This window comes from Meleagris gallopavo, chromosome 20 (assembly GCF_905368555.1).
Source record: "Meleagris gallopavo chromosome 20, MGAL_WU_HG_1.1, whole genome shotgun sequence".
Taxonomy (NCBI): domain Eukaryota; kingdom Metazoa; phylum Chordata; class Aves; order Galliformes; family Phasianidae; genus Meleagris; species Meleagris gallopavo.
Window position 1 is genome coordinate 4,983,018 of NC_139423.1, and position 18,849 is coordinate 5,001,866.

General features: G+C 53.2%; 3 protein-coding genes across 5 annotated transcripts; all 3 read left to right on the forward strand.

Moving 5' to 3' along the window:
• The first annotated feature begins 1,502 nt into the window (after nt 1–1,502).
• On the forward strand, nt 1,503–9,871 carry P4HB (prolyl 4-hydroxylase subunit beta). Its single transcript, XM_085240426.1, has 11 exons — nt 1,503–1,746; nt 1,866–2,072; nt 2,642–2,775; nt 2,987–3,124; nt 5,594–5,698; nt 5,968–6,093; nt 6,422–6,622; nt 7,145–7,265; nt 7,503–7,684; nt 8,135–8,221; nt 8,829–9,871. The coding sequence occupies exons 1-11, from the start codon at nt 1,587–1,589 to the stop codon at nt 8,913–8,915; spliced, it is 1,548 nt and encodes a 515-aa protein (XP_085096552.1). The 5' UTR covers nt 1,503–1,586; the 3' UTR covers nt 8,916–9,871.
• A 1,324-nt stretch (nt 9,872–11,195) lies between these two features.
• Nucleotides 11,196–13,713, forward strand: PPP1R27 (protein phosphatase 1 regulatory subunit 27). The gene is made up of 3 exons (XM_010721346.4): nt 11,196–12,275; nt 13,247–13,397; nt 13,471–13,713. The coding sequence occupies exons 1-3, from the start codon at nt 12,089–12,091 to the stop codon at nt 13,592–13,594; spliced, it is 462 nt and encodes a 153-aa protein (XP_010719648.1). The 5' UTR covers nt 11,196–12,088; the 3' UTR covers nt 13,595–13,713.
• A 28-nt stretch (nt 13,714–13,741) lies between these two features.
• On the forward strand, nt 13,742–16,572 carry MCRIP1 (MAPK regulated corepressor interacting protein 1). 3 transcript variants are annotated; one of them, XM_085240465.1, is made up of 6 exons: nt 13,742–13,853; nt 13,941–13,987; nt 14,058–14,176; nt 14,259–14,357; nt 14,468–14,533; nt 16,261–16,572. In XM_085240465.1, exons 2-5 carry the CDS (start codon nt 13,980–13,982, stop codon nt 14,530–14,532), a joined length of 291 nt encoding a protein of 96 aa, XP_085096591.1. In that variant the 5' UTR covers nt 13,742–13,853; nt 13,941–13,979; the 3' UTR covers nt 14,533; nt 16,261–16,572. The 3 variants fall into 3 exon arrangements, with proteins under 3 accessions (XP_085096591.1, XP_085096590.1, XP_085096589.1); XM_085240464.1 differs by having other exon boundaries at nt 16,307–16,572; XM_085240463.1 differs by lacking the exon at nt 16,261–16,572 and having other exon boundaries at nt 14,468–15,879.
• Nucleotides 16,573–18,849: the final 2,277 nt, after the last annotated feature.

Sequence of the window (18,849 nt, forward strand, 5' to 3'; positions counted from 1 at the left end):
TGCTAAACCAGGTTCCCTAGAGCAGGTTGCACAGGAAAGCATCCAGGTGGGTTTTAAATATCTCCAAAGAGATATTTAATACAGCTCCCTGGGCTGCCTGCTACACTCAAATAAGTTTTTTCTCACGTTAATATGGAACTTCCTGGGTTTCAGTTTATGCCCATTGCCCCTTGTCCTATTGCAGGGCATAACTGAAAACAGCGTGGCCCTGTCTGCTTGACTCATGCCCTTTAGATATAGATAAGCATTGATCAGCTCCCCCTCAGCTTTCTCCAGGCTGAAGAGCCCCAGGGCTCTCAGCCCATCCCCATCAGGAGATGCCCCGACCCTCCATCATCTCTGTAGCCCTCTACTGGGATCTCTCCAGCAGTTCCCTGTCTGCCTGGAACTGAGGAGCTGAGGAGCCCAACACTGAGCATAGCGCTCCAGATGTAGCTTCCCCAGGGCAGAGCAAAGGGGCAGAACCTCCCTCATCCTGCAGGCTACGTCCTTTGTAACTGATGAGAGCTGCTGCGTGCAGGCTGCCTTGCTCAGAGAAGCTTTATCATCTAAAACTTGGTTGGATTCTTTCTGTGCCAGAGAAGAGCCCAGCTCCATGCCCAGCCAAAGCTCATGGAAATGACCCCTGCTCCCAGCGCCGAGAGAAAGATGAAGGTGCCCATGGAGAACAGGGGAAGTCCTTGCTTCCAGCACTGCTGCCCTTGGGCACGTGTGGCTCAGTCCCAGTACAGGGAAGCAGGAGGAGAGCAAAGAGCAGAATGTCTGTTTTGCAAGAGGTTTCCTGTGCTGGTGGGGCGCGGCCGGCCCTTATCAATGGGCAGCCCCTGCTGCCAACGCTGCAGCCAAAGGCCACGCACGTTCTCCGTGGGGCAGTGGCTGCGGGCAGGGCGTGGCAGCCGAGCTTCGTGCCGAGCCGTGGAGGGGCTTCTGACTAGCAGGGCAGCCGCTCGCTCCAGGCCCTGCGCCTTTGCAGGAAGGAGGGCGAAGCCGCAGGGAAACCGAGCAACCGCTCCGGTCCGGGCCTCGCTCGTGGAACGCGGCCCGTGCCCGCCGCTAACGGCCCAGCAAGGCCAGATCCCGCTGCCATAACGACACGCCGTGCTGCGTCACGTGCCCGCACGCTCCCCTAGGCAAGAGAAGCGCGCACAGGAAGAGGCGCTTGTACTTCCGGTTCAGGTCAGAGGGCGGCGGACACGGCCCAGTCAGAATACACCACGCGCGTCTCCGTGCGCGCAGGCGCAGTGCCCCCCGCCGGGACCGCCCAACTGCCACGTTCGACGGCAAACGGCCGCGCGAGACAGAGACGCCGGCCAATGGCGGCCGACGCAGCGGGGAAGAAGACCAATGGTGGCCCGCGGCAAGAGAGCGAGGCCGACGGCCAATCTGCGACGACAGGCGGGGGGCGCGCCTAACGCGCCGACCAATGGAAAACACGCGGCCGCCCGGGCGCCGCACCAAGCCAATGAGAGGCGGCGGAGGCGCCAGCGCGGCGCGACCAATGGGGCGCGGCCGCGGCGGGAGGCGGGTTTATAAGGGAGGAGGCGCCGGCAGCCGCACGCCCGGCCCGTCCCGTCTCCGTAGCCGCCATGGCCGTGGTGCGGCTGCGCGCGATCGTAGCGCTGCTCTGCCTCGTGCCGCCGCTCGGCCTCGCGGAGTCCCCGGAGGAGGAGGACGGAGTGCTGGTGCTGCGCGCCGCCAACTTCGAGCAGGCCTTAGCGGCGCACCGCCACCTGCTCGTGGAGTTCTGTGAGTGCGGCCGGGGCGGGCGGGGCCGGGACGGCGGAGCGGGCCGAGCCGGGCTGGGGGCGGCGGGGCGGGCGGGGCGGTGAGCCGCGCCCGCAGCCCCGCTGACTGCCGCCCCGCAGACGCGCCGTGGTGCGGGCACTGCAAGGCGTTGGCTCCGGAGTACGCGAAGGCGGCCGCGCAGCTGAAGGCGGAAGGTTCGGAGATCCGCCTGGCCAAGGTGGACGCCACGGAGGAGGCGGAGCTGGCGCAGCAGTTCGGCGTGCGCGGATATCCCACCATCAAGTTCTTCCGCAACGGGGACAAGGCCGCGCCCCGCGAGTACACAGGTGAGCGGCGCGGGCGGCGACGTGGCAGCGGCCCTTGCTCCGTTCGCGCGCGCACGTGGCGCCGCGGCACCGCGCCGGGGGCGGACAAAGGTTTGCGGGGCGAAGCGGCGCGGGGGGATCGGCGCTGTGCGACTTCGTAGCACGGACTTGAAAAATGGGGGAGTTGGGCGAGGGGCTGAGCGGAGCTGAGGGCAAAGGGATGGGAGTTACGGCACTGCTGAGCCGTGGCGTTCTGGGCTCTGAGGGTGAGCAGCAACATGGGGAGCGCATAGGAAGGTGCGTGTCTTGGTGAAGTGGCGCTGATTTTGTGGAGGAGTGCCGTGCTGCTGCTGCTCGGAGTTTAAAACGTGCTCGGACTGGAGCAGCTGTAGGAAGAGTAGGCTGAGAGCCCTTGCGCCTTGACTTAACGGTAATGGGGGGGTCTTATATATGCTGGGAGTGAAAGGAGCAGTGGTGTAAATGGTATCTGGGTGCTTTGCAAGCTGTTGGCCTGCTGCTGGGAACTTAAGGGGTTGTGTGCTCATAATCTGAGGCAAAAGTAAGTTGGTGTTCTTATCTTTGTGGTGTAGCTGGTAGAGAAGCAGATGATATTGTCAGCTGGCTGAAGAAGCGCACGGGCCCGGCTGCCACTACCTTGACAGATGCTGCTGCAGCAGAAACGTTGGTGGATTCCAGTGAAGTGGTTGTGATTGGCTTCTTTAAGGTAGAGTTTGTTTCCATTCAGCAGGCTCTCACGTATGCTCGGGACTGTCCCTGCTTTCTGCCCCTTGACAGCTGGGGAAGGCTTATAAGTTGTGAAACATTTGCTGTCCTGCCTTACTTGATCTTCAGGTTCTCTGGCTGGTGAGCCCTGGGATGTTTATGCTGTAGTTCAACGTGTTCTGTATGAAACACCTTCCTTTATTCTCCTCCAGGATGTGACGTCAGATGCTGCGAAGGAGTTTTTGTTGGCAGCAGAATCTGTGGATGACATTCCTTTTGGGATTTCTTCCAGCGCTGACGTTTTCTCCAAGTACCAGCTTAGCCAAGATGGAGTGGTCCTCTTCAAGAAGGTACCCAATAGCTCAAACACCACACCTGAGCCATCTTTTATCATCCAAATCAGGATGCTCCTGAATGAAACTGAAAGACTTTCTACTGTCTGTCTAGGAACTTCCAAATCTCAGAGCCTGTGGGGAGGATGGGAGGCAGAGACTTGTGGCCATGTTATGGGGCAGCAGAGCATTGAGTTCCTTGCCAGGGTACAGTGGTCAGGGTGAGGCCCTCGCTCAGTAGAGGGCAGTCTTGTCGGTCTCCTGGCCATGTGTTACCTTCAGGAGGCTGTTGGACTTTGTATCCAAAGATTTCTTCACTCTCACTTTTGTTTTTCGAGTACCTGGCTGCGGTGCAGGAATGGGCAGCGTGATCTTTAAAATGTTTATGGCTATAGCTGTTATGGTGCCCTGTGTCCCATACCCCTCACTGAACTTTGAAGGTCTTTAAACAGGGTGACAGCCAAGGTTTGGTGACTTGCCACGGTTATCTTGTTTGATTATGGCTTAGAGTTGCTTTAAACACACCTGTTATTGATCCCTCCTGCTTCCAAGATTCATTCTGCCTTCTGTTGCTGCAGTTTTCACTGCATGGTGATTATGGTGGAGTTCCTAAGAGGATTTACAGTTTCAGCTGATGAGGCTGGAGCAGTTGGATTATATGCATGGGGATACTGGCAGTCTGTGAGATGAGAAATACATTTATTGACATCTTTCACCTATTAAAATGCAAATTGAGCAGACAAGTAGAGATTCCTTAGATGTGATGGCATTGGATGCTTGGATGCAGCAGGATAGGATAGAAAGCTGCTTTGGGTTCAGACTGATTAAATCTGTAACCTTATCACAGTTGTCACTCTGACCAGTCTGACTGAAGCCAGGCTGAAGGATTTAATGACTTCAGTCTTTCTTCCTTCAGCTAGAATAGCATGTTTCATTTCACGTGCATCTGAAACTGTAGTTATTACCTTTATGGCATTATAAGCCTGTACTCTGTAAGCCAGAGGTTCCTCAGATTGGTGTGGCTGAGGCTGCAAGTGCAGTAAATTCAAGGTGTTTGTTTCTTATAAGAGGGAAAGCTGGGATTGTGAGAGAAGAGCAGTGTCTTGTTTCTGGCTGACTTACTGCTGCACTTGCAGTACAGCTTTCAGTATCCATCCCTCTGTATCCTCCGTTAGTGGTTCATGCTAAGCTGAAATAGCTGTTTGTCAGGGTTTCTTTGATTTTTATTTTTCTGTCCTTTGACAAGTCTAAATAGAAACATTCCTTTCCAGCTGTCTCTGGCAGCTGTGGGAAGTAGTAGCATCAAGTTCTGACTTCAGGGTAATTGAAGGTGTATTCAGTGGCTGGGATACAGCCAGTACTTCCAGCAAGAAAATGGAATTGTGCAGATTTGATTCTGTGCTATTTTTCTAACACTTCACTTCTGTGAGTTCTGTTACTGCTTCTAATACTTTCTTGGGATTCTCAGGTAGTGGCACCAGTTTAATAGTAAAGAAATTCTCAAGCTGTATTTGACATCAGTGTAGTTGAATTGAGTATGCATGAAACTCTGCTCGTGGCAGCTTTTATGTTGTGTGTTGGGAGGGGGAGGAACCTTGGTCTGAGGCAGCATAAGCTCCAGCTGCTGTGTAATCCAGACTTGAAAAGACCCTCAAACAGCCATTCTGAAGGTGTCAAGACCTGCAATGCTCTGGGAAGTAACTTCACGCTAATTATAAGTGTTTTGTGTTTTGCTCAGCTTTTCAGCTGTGGTTGTACTTCCTCAAGCAGAAGTTTATCTCAGTCCACTGTCTTGTTTCTGCCAGTAACTTGAGAGCTGCTTTTTGCTGTCCTGCACATCCTTTTTAACCTTGATGCTCTTCTAAAGCTATTCCCTTTCCAGGCTGCCAGAGCAAGTTCTGAGAATCCTGGTCAGGCATGCAGGTGTTATCCTAATATAAAAAAGAATTTGGCACCTGTAGTGCAATGCATGTATTAAACATGTGGTGTTATCTCTAACAATAGAGACTGAACCACCCCTGCAGAGCTGAGTAAACTGCTATTTACTTCTGCAGCACAGTGGGTTTTGCTGTCAGACTTCTAATAGCACTGTCTGTTAATTGGTTACCATGTACTCTGCTAACTCCTAAGCAGAATGCTGTCCCAGCTCTGGTAGCTCCTCACTGATCTGCCTAATGCCTTCAGCAGTGCTGTAAGGCAGCTATTAAAAGTTCTCAGTGACCTATTTCACAAATTGTTTCATGGCTGTGTAGAACAGTGTGAAGATAAAGGTTGAATGTCTTGTTGCTGCTCACCTGGGGGTGATCTGGGACTTTGTGTGCTGGGAGGAAGAGTATGTTGATTCAGACACTGAAAGTGTGGTGACACAAACAGAAATGTGCTCAGTGCAGCTGAGATCACTGGGGTAGCAATTCTGATGTGTTCATTTCTTGAAAGAGGATGTACAGAATATAGAAGTGTTCTAACATAAAAGTATCTGTGTTTCAGTTTGATGAAGGACGTAACAACTTTGAAGGGGATCTTACGAAAGATAACTTGCTGAACTTCATCAAGTCTAACCAGTTGCCTCTTGTCATAGAGTTTACTGAGCAGGTGGGTATTTGGATGTGTGAAACCTTTCCATAACCACTAAACACACTGTGACATTAAAAATATGGATTGTGTGCCTGTTTTATCCTGGAGCTGACGCTAGTTTAAGGAGTGGTGTAACTGCTTATGCTAGAGCTGAGTTGGGTGACAGAAGAATGCAGGAAAGGGAGGTGTAAGCTTGCTGTTCAGAGCTGTCCTGTAGTACTTGACTTGTGACCTAGTGAGAATGGTAGGGCCAAACTTTGTTTTCAGTTTAGTGTTTTATTCCCCAGACCGCTCCTAAAATCTTTGGAGGAGAGATCAAGACTCACATTCTGCTGTTCTTACCAAAAAGTGTGTCTGATTATGAAGGGAAGTTGGACAACTTCAAGGCTGCAGCTGGAAACTTCAAAGGGAAGGTAAGATGGATTTCTTGGACTATGAACTGACTGCCTCCTGCACGGCTGTCTGCCTGTATCCACTTAGATGTGGAAGGTGACTTGAGGCATCACTTGCCATAACAAACAATGATGCCAAGTCTGCATGCAAGCTGCTTGAAGCGTTGAAGCTCTAGCATGCATTCTGTCATGGGGAGCCCTGTCACAGGCTTTGAGAAGGAAGGGCCAACTTAGCTACTGTGTGTGTGAGTGTATTGATGTGTGTGCATGAGTGATGAATGTATGTGAGTGAGAAGCATAATTAGTTAAAAGGTCTTTACCACTTTGCCTTTTTTTTTCCCCTCCAAAGATCCTGTTCATCTTCATAGACAGTGACCACAGTGATAATCAAAGGATTCTGGAGTTCTTTGGCCTGAAGAAAGAAGAATGTCCAGCTGTACGCTTGATAACACTAGAAGAAGAAATGACCAAATACAAACCTGAATCAGATGACCTCACAGCTGATAAGATCAAGGAATTCTGTAACAAGTTCCTGGAGGGCAAGATCAAGGTAACAAAGATGAATGCTACTGGTGCTAAACCTACTGGCCAAGCAAGCTCTAAAAAATGCTACCTGTGAAGAGTTGTATAGAGAAAATCTTTCCAACAAACATATAGACTAGCAGGCTTTATATCAAGAAACAAAGGGTAAAACAACTGGACCACAAAGACTGTAGTAAAGCAGTTACATGCAGTACCTGGTACAACTAGCGTCTGCTCTTCCTGCTTCTTAGGGGATTTGGGCTTTTTATCTGGCTGTTCCCTCTGCCAACAGACCTCAGTCCTGTGAGAATAACACTAGTAACAATATTCTTCTGTCAGAGCTAATCTGCAGTTCTTCCCATGCATAAGCACCTGTTTCCCCACTTGTCAACAGTGGGGAGTGAAATTCCTGTAACCAGAAGAGAAAGATTCATCTGACTTTAATTAGTCAGAGGCACTTTGGGATTGTAAGGTTTTCCTGTCTGTGATATATATGCATTCCAATAGCTGTACAGCAGATTGAATCTCTAAACTTTATTTCTTACTCCAGCCTCACCTGATGAGCCAGGATCTCCCTGAAGACTGGGACAAGCAGCCTGTCAAAGTTCTCGTTGGGAAGAATTTTGAGGAAGTTGCTTTTGATGAGAATAAGAATGTCTTTGTGGAGTTCTGTGAGTAGTTTTCAGTATGTTTTCAAGTAAATGGTATGAAAGCAGTTGTAAAATTCTCCATGACTAGGGCTGGGGAGAAAGCAGCATACAGAATCCAAACCACAAGAGGCATCAGTTGAAAATACATGTGTGAACTTGGTTGTCTGGCATGGAGTTTAAGTGATGTCAAGTTTAACTGATTAAGTGATGTTAACTCGTTAGACTGTTGGTGCTAGCGGTATCTTTGTTAATTAACAGATGCCCCCTGGTGTGGTCACTGTAAGCAGCTGGCTCCTATCTGGGACAAGCTGGGAGAGACCTACAGGGACCATGAGAACATTGTCATTGCCAAGATGGATTCAACAGCCAATGAAGTAGAGGCAGTGAAAATTCACAGCTTCCCCACACTCAAGTTCTTCCCTGCAGGCTCTGGCAGAAACGTAAGAAGGCAGCTGACCTCTCTACTGATGGAATTACAAGGGAGCACTGGAAATGCTTAGTTGTCTGCTTGAGTTCGTTTCTGGGCAAAAGCTTGTGGGAGGGCTTTCCCTTCTGTAGAGATGGAAGACATCAAGTCTACAGAACATGTGAGACTCTCTGTGGGAGGGTGGGTTACAGGAAGCAGTTGGTGGGGATGGGAAGTGGGAACTGGGAAAAAGAGGAAGTATAGCAGAAGACAGTGTGCTCATCTGCAGGCTGTTCTCTCCTCGCAGTGATCTCTGAAGTCTAGTGGCTGAGCTGTTTTCCTTCGTCTCATATGGGTGAAGGTGAATTTTTAAATTCCCTTTTGCTTGGCATGTTAACTGTTGCTCAGAAAGAGAATTCTCCTCTCCAGGGATGTGGTTCTGTGGGTGCCCATAACAATTATTTTGATGTGTTTTCCTGTGTAGGTAATTGACTATAATGGGGAGAGGACACTAGAAGGCTTCAAAAAATTCTTGGAGAGTGGAGGCCAGGATGGAGCAGCAGCTGATGATGTGAGTAGTAAAAATCAATACATTATTCTTTAAATACAGTTCTCTAGAACACAGAGCATGATTATGTGCAGGAAGGCATTGCTGGTGAGCTGAAGTGTCTCACAAAATATGAATAGTCTGTTCACTTGAAGCCTGGCTAGCTGCTGGCCTGTAATGAACTGCTTTTATTGAAAATGCTGGAGCTGGGTGTTTAAAATGAAGAAACCTTTCTGGGATGCTGAAGTACAAATGCATGTTAACTGATACTAAAAGCTTCAAACTTGAAAAAGCAGTCTCTATAGCTGGTGTGCAGACTGTTGGAGTATCTTGGGTTTTCTTAAAGAAGTTTGCTGGATGTCTGGAACCTGAGTGCTACAATGAACATCATGCATGCTGTATGTTTGGTTAGCAGCTCCTCAGATGTCTGGGCAGAGAGTATTACAAATGCAGGCACTAGCTTTCAGAGGGTTTTAAGTTGTGATCTCTGTGAAGAGTCCCAAATTTGGGAAGTTTGAGGATATGTTGTTGAGATGGCAGCAACAGAACAGGTTCTCTGAAACCTGACTGTATTTGGTTTTGAATATGCCTGATAGGTCAGAAACAAAGTTATCTTTTGTATGCTATACAGGATCTGGAAGATCTGGAGACAGATGAAGAAACAGACCTTGAGGAAGGTGATGATGATGAGCAAAAAATCCAAAAGGATGAATTGTAAAGAGATGACTGATCTACATCACCCAAAAATCAGACACTAAATTGGTTGCTGTTACGCAGCCCAATGAGTCAGAAACCCATTAAGATTTAAAGCAGAAGGTGAATGACTGGAAATCCAGGGATTGGCTCTTAAAATAATGCTTCACCCTCACTTGTCTTTACACTTCACTATCTTTTTCTTTCTTTTCACTTTTGAGAAGGGATCTATCACTAGGGTAGCCAGCCCAGCCAGCTGGGTTCATTTTTTTTATTGTGATGTACTTTTTTGTACACAGTTTTGTTTCAAGTATTCTGTTCTCTTGAGTAGAAGAAAGTTGTGAAGTGGTAGCATGAAATTAATTGCCCAACATTCTGGAGCATTGCCACTAATACCTTCCAAGAAAGCTTTTTTTTTTTTTTCTTTGAAAAGTCTGTAGATTTCTCCACCTGTCAGGGTTCTTACTTGTCTCAGCTGTTCTTCCCTGGAATCAAAGTATGTAGGGGAAGAGGCAATAGGCTGACTGCATCAGTCCTGGTGAAAGGTGGATGTGAGGGTGCTTCTCTTCATGCTCGCTAGACATTTCATTTCCTTTCCCTTCTGCTTTAAGACACTTCTCCACTTCAAAATGTGGAAGGGTGGAATACTGTGCACTGGCTGTGGCAGGCTCTGAGGGTGGAAGTGATTGCTGGCTCACCAGCTTAGATGTGCTGTGCCATCCTTTTGATCAAATGCAAGACCATTTTGCAGTCACTTTCCATGCATTATTTTGAATTGGTTGACCAGAAAGGTGGGTGGTATGGGAGGGCATGATAAAAATACATGAAACATGAAATTTGCAATTACTGGGTTTGGGGGAGGAACTTGAACAAGGGAGTGCCTCAAAGGCCTGACCTGCATCAGGCCTAGTTCTTAGCATTCCGCTTATAATAACATTGGAACTGAATTTGTTGGCAAATAAAGTTGAGATTTTAATACTATTAATGTCTCTAAATATTTTCTGGAACCCATAATGAATATTTGGACTTGATCTGACAGGATTAAACTTTTAGAGTGGTTCTTGAGTGATTCTACCTAAATGGTATTGAAAAAACCACAAGCTTTTTTGGAAGGTTACACTGCCTGGCTACATCCAATTCTGCAGGTGGCACTAGATGCCTTGAACAGCCTGAAGCAATTTCTATTAACTAATCTATACTTGCAAACAGAGATAAACATATTGTGCTCAGTAAATGAGTTTATGCAGGCAGACGACTAGCTGCTCTATTAGCAGTCAGCATGCATTGGCTGGAGCTCTGAGAGTAAGCTGCTCTGGCTGCCAGCTGGCTTGAGATGATGGGACCTCTTTGCTCTTGAGCATTTAACCAAGGAATTTGCCTACAGGGAAACCTGGGGCTGCCTGAAGCTCTGCTAGTCAGGCTCACATGATGTAGTGAGCCACATTGCTATTTCCACACCAGTCACTTACTGCTGAAAATATTTTTGTGGGGAAATTTGCTAAAAATGTCACAGCAAACCTAGAGGGCACCTCAGGAGGTTGCTGGGGCCAGCTGCTTAACTTAACCTTGGTACACAGGAGTGAGACGGTGCTGGGCTCCAAGCACTGCTCAGTGCTGGCTTGCTATGCACCAACCTTCAGAGCAGCAGTGCTGGGCCTGCTGATGGGCAATGCTACGTGTTAGTAGTGGCTCTGGATACAAAAAGCTGTTCTACATTTGGGAGAGGGGCAAAAGAAGACCCTTAGCAGTTCTGTGGGAATGTTCCTGGAGAGGAATCAACTCAGAAAGGTCAATTTTGGGGAGTCAGTAAAAGTGTAAACAAGGCTGAGCTCTGAAGTGGGGCTGGATTGTTTACAGATCTGCTCAGGGGAAGGGGGCTTTCTCAGGCACTCAGGCTGCTCTTGGCAGAGCAGGACTCTGCTGGAGTCATCTTGTGTATACAACTCACTGCTGCAGGCTGAGAGCCTTCTGTCTCTGGAGCAGATGGCTGGGCCTCCTGTTGTGCGGTGCAAAGCACTGCTGAGCAGAGATCAGTGTCTTGGCCAGAAGATGACAGCTGCAGCAGGCACTTCCCAGGTGTGAGACAGGCTGACCTGGCAGGAGCTTGGTAGAAGGTTAAGCTGCAACAGTGCAGAACGAATGTTCTGTGACTCTTGAAGTAGGATAGGAATTCTTCCTGACGCGTTGCATGGCTGTATTGTCTGGGCAGACCACATCAAAAGCAGCACAAAATACTTGAAATCACCAAAGCGTGATGATAACAAGGGTGGAGGAGCAGTTGTTCGAGCCCTTGGCTGATCTGAAAGATTTATCTCATAGTCAATGGCCTGTTTCAGGCCTTTAATGGCCATAGCAGCCGTGTGGCAGTGGTACTGTTGTTCTGAAACTGTTCAGTAGAAGCCCACTGTCACATAGCAGCTGCTTCCAGGTTTGAAGCAGGACCACAGTCACCATACAGCTTGTTTGCATCACCAGGAACACCAGCAGCACTTCAGTCCTCAGAAGGTCACTCATGACACCCATGTGCTGCCGGTGTTCTCCTGGCCTGGCTGTGCTCCACGCTGCGATCGTGCTGGGAAGCACAGCTCATAGTGCTCCCTTGCAGGTCAGCTGATGCAACGACAGGAAAGTGACTTAGGTCTGAGTGTACTTGGCACCATCGTACACAAGCAGCTGGCTCCCCTTGCCCGGTGATTGCATTTGTGTCCTATCCCTGGCATGCTGGTGTGTATGTGAGGACTTGCTGCTGGAAGTTCTGAGCTCCTCTGGAGGGCCGTCCATGCTGAGCAGCAGGTTTGACCCCTTGGATGGGCACATCAACAGGTGGGCGGTAAGACGAGACACCAACCTCTGCCCAAAAGTGGGAGGCTCCGGTCTGGGCAGCTCAATTACCAAGTATCAGAGTAAGCAGCATGAGCTCCACGTCCCCAAAATAGCCCCCAGAGCCTATATAACACCATGCCCCCAGAGAACCGTCAGTCCTGGGTCCAGAGTGGCACAAGGCCGCTGCCATCTCCTGCAGGCTCAGCAGGCTGCTCACAGCAGGCCCAGCGGGGCCGGGATCCATCACACCTCCCAGCAGAGACAGGCCTGAGAAGGAGAAGAGAAAGCTCTGAGGGCATCACGGGCTGAGTGCTGCCCACACGGCTGTCGTGCAGCCTCCACATTCCTGCGCAGCATCCCGGGGCTGCGGGCAGCATGAAGGACTATTTCCCAGTCTCAATGCACCGGTACAGTCGGTATCGACAGAGACTGAGAGCTTCCCGTACGGTGCACTTCCCCAACGACGTCGTCTTTCAGGACCACATCAGGCAGGGGGACCTCGAGCAGGTTGGCAGGTTCATACGTACCAGGAAAGTGACCCTGGACACCATCTACCCCTCTGGTGAGTGCTGTGAGCTGCGCAGTGTCACGGCTTGTTGGGAGCAGTGTGGACACAGCTTGGCTCCGGGCTGCCCATGGCAGTGTGGTGGTTGAAATCCAATTGTTTTCTTTCCCTCGTGAGGAGTTCTGCCCCCAACCATTGCCATTAGGGCCTAGAGAGCCCTGCATCACTGCCCCAGCACCTCCCCTCGGCAGCACAGTCAGTGTGTGCTGTAGGAAGGGGGAAACGAGCCAAGGTGGGTGAACCAGAGAAGGAGCAGGAATGCAGATAGCGACAAAGAGTGTGGGTGGGTATGTGGAGCTTGGGGCCGGGCAGTGGGACCCTCGTCTCTTCTATCCTGGTTCTGGGGAAGGAGAGAGGAGAAGCGAAGTTCTGTTTTGTTCCTGGCTCCAGCCATGGCTCACAAGCACTGCTCTCTCTCATATGCATGGATCTGCGGCCTTGCGGAATTAATGTTTATGGAGAAGGCATTGTGTTATGTTTGTGCCCAGCCTTGCTAAAAACTGTTTATGGAATGTCTTGAACCAATACAGGCTGGTGCAGAGCCCAGAATTTGTCTCTTTCGTGTGCTTGGCTTCGGCTTCTGCTATCACATGGCCCCAGAGGCACGATCTCAAATGACCCACGCTTCCCCCCACGTATGCTGATTGCCTCATGCCTCGCTCTGGAAGGAACTTCTGACCATTGGGCAGCGCAGGGCTGGTGTCTACGGGTGTCCTGGAGGAGACAGGGGCCAGGCCACGGGGAAGGGGCTCAAGAGAGCCTCAGATACAGGGGAGAACTGTGGAAACAGAAGGGACACACGTGCTGCACCTCCCCAGTAGGGTAACATATGCCGTAAAAACAGAAACCTGCAGCAGCCTCTCTCAGTTCCTCGGGCTTCGTGTCCTTTCCCAAATCCACCTCCCCAGCGCTGAGGGTTTATGGCACCGCTCCTTCCCAGACTGTGCCAACCCGTCCCTTCCTCGCAGGCATGGCTGCCCTGCACCAAGCGGTGCTCACGGGGAACCTGGACTGCGTCAAGCTCCTGGTGAAGTACGGCGCCGACATCCACCAGAGGGACGAGAACGGCTGGACGCCCCTGCACATGGCCTGCAGCGACGGCTACGCCGACATCGCCAGGTGGGCAGCCACGGGGGACCGGGCTGGGCTCGGAGCGCCGCCCGGCTCGGGGCTCACGCTGTCGCCGCCGCAGGTACCTCCTGTCGCTGGGGGCCAGCTTGGAGGCAACCACGGACGACGGGGAGAAGCCGTCGGACCTCATCGACCCCGAATACAAGGACCTGGTGGAGCTTTTCCAGGCCGCCACGATGGACTGAGGGGGACGGGCGTCACGGCCGGGCAGCGGGGCTGCGCGGGGCTCGGGCTGGGTCCGGGCGGGGCGGCGGGGCGCCCCGAGGCGCGCTTTGTACTTTTCCAATAAAGCTTTCGGACACGGCGCGCGCAGCTGCTGCGGGGGGGGCGGGACCGCGTGACGTAAGGGGCGGGGCCACGCCGGCTTGGGGGAGGGGCCGCGCCTGCGCGCCGCGGCGCTTCCGTGGCGGCCCGAGGGCGAGCGGAGGCGGGAGTCGGGCTCAGGTGAGGGGCGCGCGTTGCCATGGCGACGGGTTCAGGGCGGCCCGCGGCCTAGCCCCGGCCTGGCCGCCCTCTCCTTTCTCCCCGCAGCCGCGCCGAGCCGAGCCGCGCCGCCGCACGCACCGCGCCATGGCCAGGTGAGCCCCGCCCCGGCCCCGGGCCCAGCCGCGGCCCCGGGCCCCGCTCAGCCCCGCGCTTCGCTTTCAGCTCCCCCGTGTCTCGCGTCGTTTACAACGGCAAGCGGAGCGGCGGCCCGCGCTCCCCCGGCGCCGGCAGCGAGATCTTCACGCCGGCCCACGAGGAGAACGTGCGCTTCATCTACGAGGGTGAGCGGCGGGGGTGGGGGCGGGGTTTGGGGCCGCGTCCGCCGCCGAGCCCCGCGCGAGCCGCCCGGCCGTGTCCCCGCAGCCTGGCAGTGCGTGGAGCGCGACCTGCGCAGCCAGATGGGCTCCGAGCGCGGCCTGGTCGAGGAGTACGTGGAGAAGATGCCGAACCCCAGCCTGAAAGGTGAGCGGCCGCGCCCTCCTCGCGCCGCGGCCGGAGGCGCCGGGTCGGCCCCGGGGCGGGGAGCTGCGGTGCGGCCTCTGCCGCCAAAGGCTGTGCTCTGTTCTCCGCAGCGTTTAAACCCGTCGATCTGAGCGACCTGAAGCGGAGGAACACACAAGATGCAAAGAAGTCGTAAGGCAGGTCCTCCGCTCGTCAGCCGGTCTTTAAAGTCCTCAAGCAGATTTAAGTTGAGATTTTGTGTTATTTCCTCCTCTGGTTACTGTACTCCGCCCGTGGGAGAGCCGGTCAGCTCTGGGGCTGGCTTTGGAGCTACCTGAATTCCACGATGCTTAAGGGCTCGCTGAAGCTAGACGGAGCCCTCTGTAAAAGATTGCAGCTCCTGACCCACAGCTTCCTCAGGCCTCCGTGCTGCGATCACCAGTCGCTTGTTCTTCTTCCATCTCTGTCCCTGGTGTGCTGAGCATTCAGGCTTCCTGGGTTCTGGTGCAGGGTAGGGCAGAGCACCTGTGCTGTCAGTAGAGGCAGTGCCAGCTCTCTGCTCCCTTCTGTGCACCGAGGGCTCATGGGTGCTGGAGTGGACCAAGGGGTGAAGGAAGGAAACCTGGTGCTGGCCTGGTGCTGAGGGACACACTGGCAGCCTCAATCCAGCACTGGGCAGTTCAGCACTGTTGGGCAGCTGATGCCTATAGGCACTCTTTGCCTATTCTTTGCTCCCTGGTTGGAGGGCTTAATTTGTACCTAGTCTGGTAATGCCCAGGACTCGTCAGTGTTGCCAAAGCTCTTGGGTTTACATCTGATGCCACATTTTCCTTGTGCTTAGATTTGGCCATATCCTTGTAGTGCTGATAGTGGAGCTGCTCCTCTTTCCATGTCGGGGGGAGGGAGAGAGAGGCCCGAGGCCCAAACATTTTGGAGATGCTCTGAGCGCAAGTGCTGAGTTGAGCTCAGCCACTTCCCAACCCCAGCCAGGAAGATGGTGGTGGGGAAGTGGCTAGCTCTGACTTAGAATAAAAAAGCTCTTTTGCATCTTTGCCTGAGCAACTCCTTGCTGTTTGAGCACTAACACCACTTCCCAAACATGCACCCTTTGAAGAGACCTGGTGTTCACAGCTTGCAGTAGCATTGTGTGCAGGCTGTGGTGGTCTGATCTGACTTGCCCTGGAGGCTGGCTTTCTTGGGACCCTTGCTCCTGTCTAATCATTTCTGTGCAGGGAGAGTGACTGTGCCCTCGTGCCCGTGTGGGCAGAGCAGCTGTGGGGCTTCTCAGTGCCTCTGGGGATGTGGGGAGCTGTGGGAGCAGCCTCCTGCCTGTGCTCAGAGCTGGCAGGGAAGGAGCTGCAGGGGCTCTGCCCAGCACGTGGTGGATTCAGAGTGCAGAGGAGTTGTGGTTGCTGTTAACTTTCCTTTGTTGCGTCATTGAGCTATACTGTCCCTTTTATTTTTTTCCTTTTTTTTTTTTCCTTTTTTTTCCTGTTGTCTGTCACTTGAGGAGTGTTGTAAATAAAAGCTGGTGTTCTTTTGAGTCTGCCTCTGTGTGGCTCTGCCTGCTCCTCCGTTGCACATCACAAGCATCAGCTCCGGGGCCACCTCTGCCTGATGTCGCTGCGTGCTGCTCACCACAGGGCTATGCTGGCAGTGGAGCAGTGCCTGGTGCCTGCCTGGCCGTGTGGGTGCCATGTGCCCACGAGAGGTCTCAACCACACCGTGGGCATTAGACCCAGCTGACGGGGCCATGCTCTGCTGTGCCCTTGCTCAGCCCCCTCTGCCTTCGAGCTGTGTGTGCACGTTGCTCTGCTCTGCATCTGTCTGCAGCCTTTCTGGAGTAGTGCCCTTACTCTTCTCTTTTTTTAGGTTTCCAAACTTGTCCTGTTTTGTTGCTTAAATGCTGTGTTTCTTATTTTAGACTTCAGTGCTGACAATAACCATCAGAGTTTTCTGTACCTCTTCAGGCCTGGCCGAGCCCTAAGGATCGCAAGGAGCAGGAGCCACTTCGATTATTGATTTATTCATTTTCCAGAAGGGATCTTGCCCTTGCACTTGCTCTGGGCTCTTAATTTCACTGCAGGCATGTACAGCCTGGCACCGTGTGCTGGTAGCACAATGCCCTTGGGCTCTGGCAGCCCTCCTACGAGCCAGCATCCTGGGAGCTGTTGCTGGACCAAAGATTGAAATGTTCAGACTATTAATACACTCGTATCCTTTTCCCTCTCCTGCATTTATGGCATTTAAACTATACTTAGCATTGCTAGAATTTCTCCTCAAGTGCACCTCTGTGCTGCGCCGTGACCCTGTTTGCCTCCCATCTCCAAAACACTGCTGTGGAGCACAGGGGTGCTCCGCCACAGGATGGTGTCTGGGCAGTGCTGCGCTGCAGGAGGTGCCCTCTGTCGGGAGCAGAAGTGAATGAAATGACTGCTGCTGCCACTGCAGCTTGTCTCCGCTGGCCTTTCCCTCCAGGTGGGCCATTGCCTGCAGCTTCTCATGGCTGCTTGCCAGCAGCAGCATGTCCAACGTTTTCCCAGGGGAAATGCATGATGCACACGAGGCTGCGTCCGTGTGCTGCAACGTGGCAGCAGGGCATTGGGGTCTGAAGATGGGGCAGGAGACTGCAGGAACCCCAATCAGCTGCGTCCCACCACCACGCTGCTGTGGCAGAGCTCTGTTTGGGGCCCAGCAGCCTGGCCCTGACCGCCTCTTGCCTTGTTTTTCTCTTGGCTCAAGTGCTGTGATGCTGGAGGCAAACCGCTCACTCAGGCTCTAATGAAACGTCATATGAAAATGATTTTCTAAACAGACAATTTTTATAAAGGCTAATAACAAACCACAAGGTGACCGTGGTGAAGCAGCAGAAGGGAGGTGTGAGGTTCAGGTGGCGGGGGGGTGCCCCGTGTGGGGCTGAGGCCGGAGGCCAGGGAAATCAGGCTGTTTACCTATCAAAGTCAGAGCTGGCCATGGCTTATTTTCACCGTGACTCGGCTACGGCTGTTATCATTAGATTAAGTGGTGGGAGGAGGAGAGGTATGTGTTGTATCATTGAATTAAGTAGTGGGAAGAGAGAATGGTAACAGGCAGAATCTACTTAGCAGACCAATTTGCAGTCTCCAATTACCTTGATGAAGCAGCAGTATCACTGCGGGGCGAGCGAGGCCTCGTGGACGCCGGGGGGGTGCCTGCCATGACCTGTCAGGTACCATTCCCATTGCGTCCCCTTTGCTCAGCTCTGCTCCTCGTTCCTGCCGTGTGGCACAGGGCTCTCCTCCCTTCTCAACGCCAGGGGAATGGGGATGGGTGGGGGGACATCACCGCGAGAGCGGGTGGCCGCAGGTGGGCGAGCAGCACGTGGTGGGCACTGGGCACTGAATGTCCCCATCCGGCTGCTGCCATGGGAACCTGAAATAGCTGCGCTGCTCTGCCCGCAAATGTCAGCCCTGTGCGTGGGTGTGAGTGGCACAAGCGTGTGTGTATATGCAGATGTGACTGTGTGTGGGACACAAGTGCGTCTTCAAGAGTGAGGGGTGCACAGTGCTGGTGTTGTTGGGGTGCTGTGCTGCCAGACTCCGGGGCTGCTGCCTGACCCCGTGCCCCCACCTTGGCCCCAGTGGGGTGTCGTGGCTCTGTAGGGGGTAGGCGGCAGGGGGGGACTGGGACGGACAGTGGTGTGTTGCCATGGATACACTGGAGCAACAGGCATTGGGGCCGGCGCCGTGCATCGACCATATTTACCTTCCCAGAAACCGCCTCGTGCTTCAGCAATTTGCTCCAATTAGGCTCGTTACCGCATCAGGAGGCCGCGGTGACGGCAGTGCCGTGGGGACAAGTGGCAGCTGGCGCTGCAGCCCGAGGTCTGTCCCCATCCGCATCCCCATCCGTGTCCCTATCTCCAGCCCTGTCCCTGCCTTCCCCTCTCTCAGCTCACCCCGTGCCATGGCACTGCTGTCTCGGTGCCGTGGTCCCGTGGGCTGAGCTGCTCTCACCATCGCGGCCCTGGCCCTCGGCCCCATGGTCCCGGCTCCTGGCGCAGGGCTGGCCCCATGGTGGGTGAACAGAGCAGAACTCGGCTGGGCAGCCAACGAGTTGTCACGTAAACAGAGGAAAATTACTGTGTGCTCGGCCAACACCATGCAGCTGGGATCAGTGCAGAGTGCCCTCCCCACGACTTGCTGGCTCCACTGATGCTGCCGCCCTCGCTGCAGCCCCTCAGCCTGGTGGGTGTAGGCAGGCTGGGGCTGGTGCTGGTGCTGGGGCAGTGGGGGATGTGACAGTGGGGCGCTGCCAGGGCACAGTGCTGCTCTCATGTCATGTAGCACAGCTCGTGCCTGGAAAGCAGGTGGGCATGGTGTGTGCTGGACTGTGCATGGGTCCTGACGGTGTGCCCAGGGCCTGTGGGGGCATGGGGCTGTCTCGAGCTCTGTCCATCTGGGTACACCCGGGGCACAGGGCAGTGTGCTAATCCCCACACAAAGCCATTGTGGTTCCTAAAGCCGTGGCATCT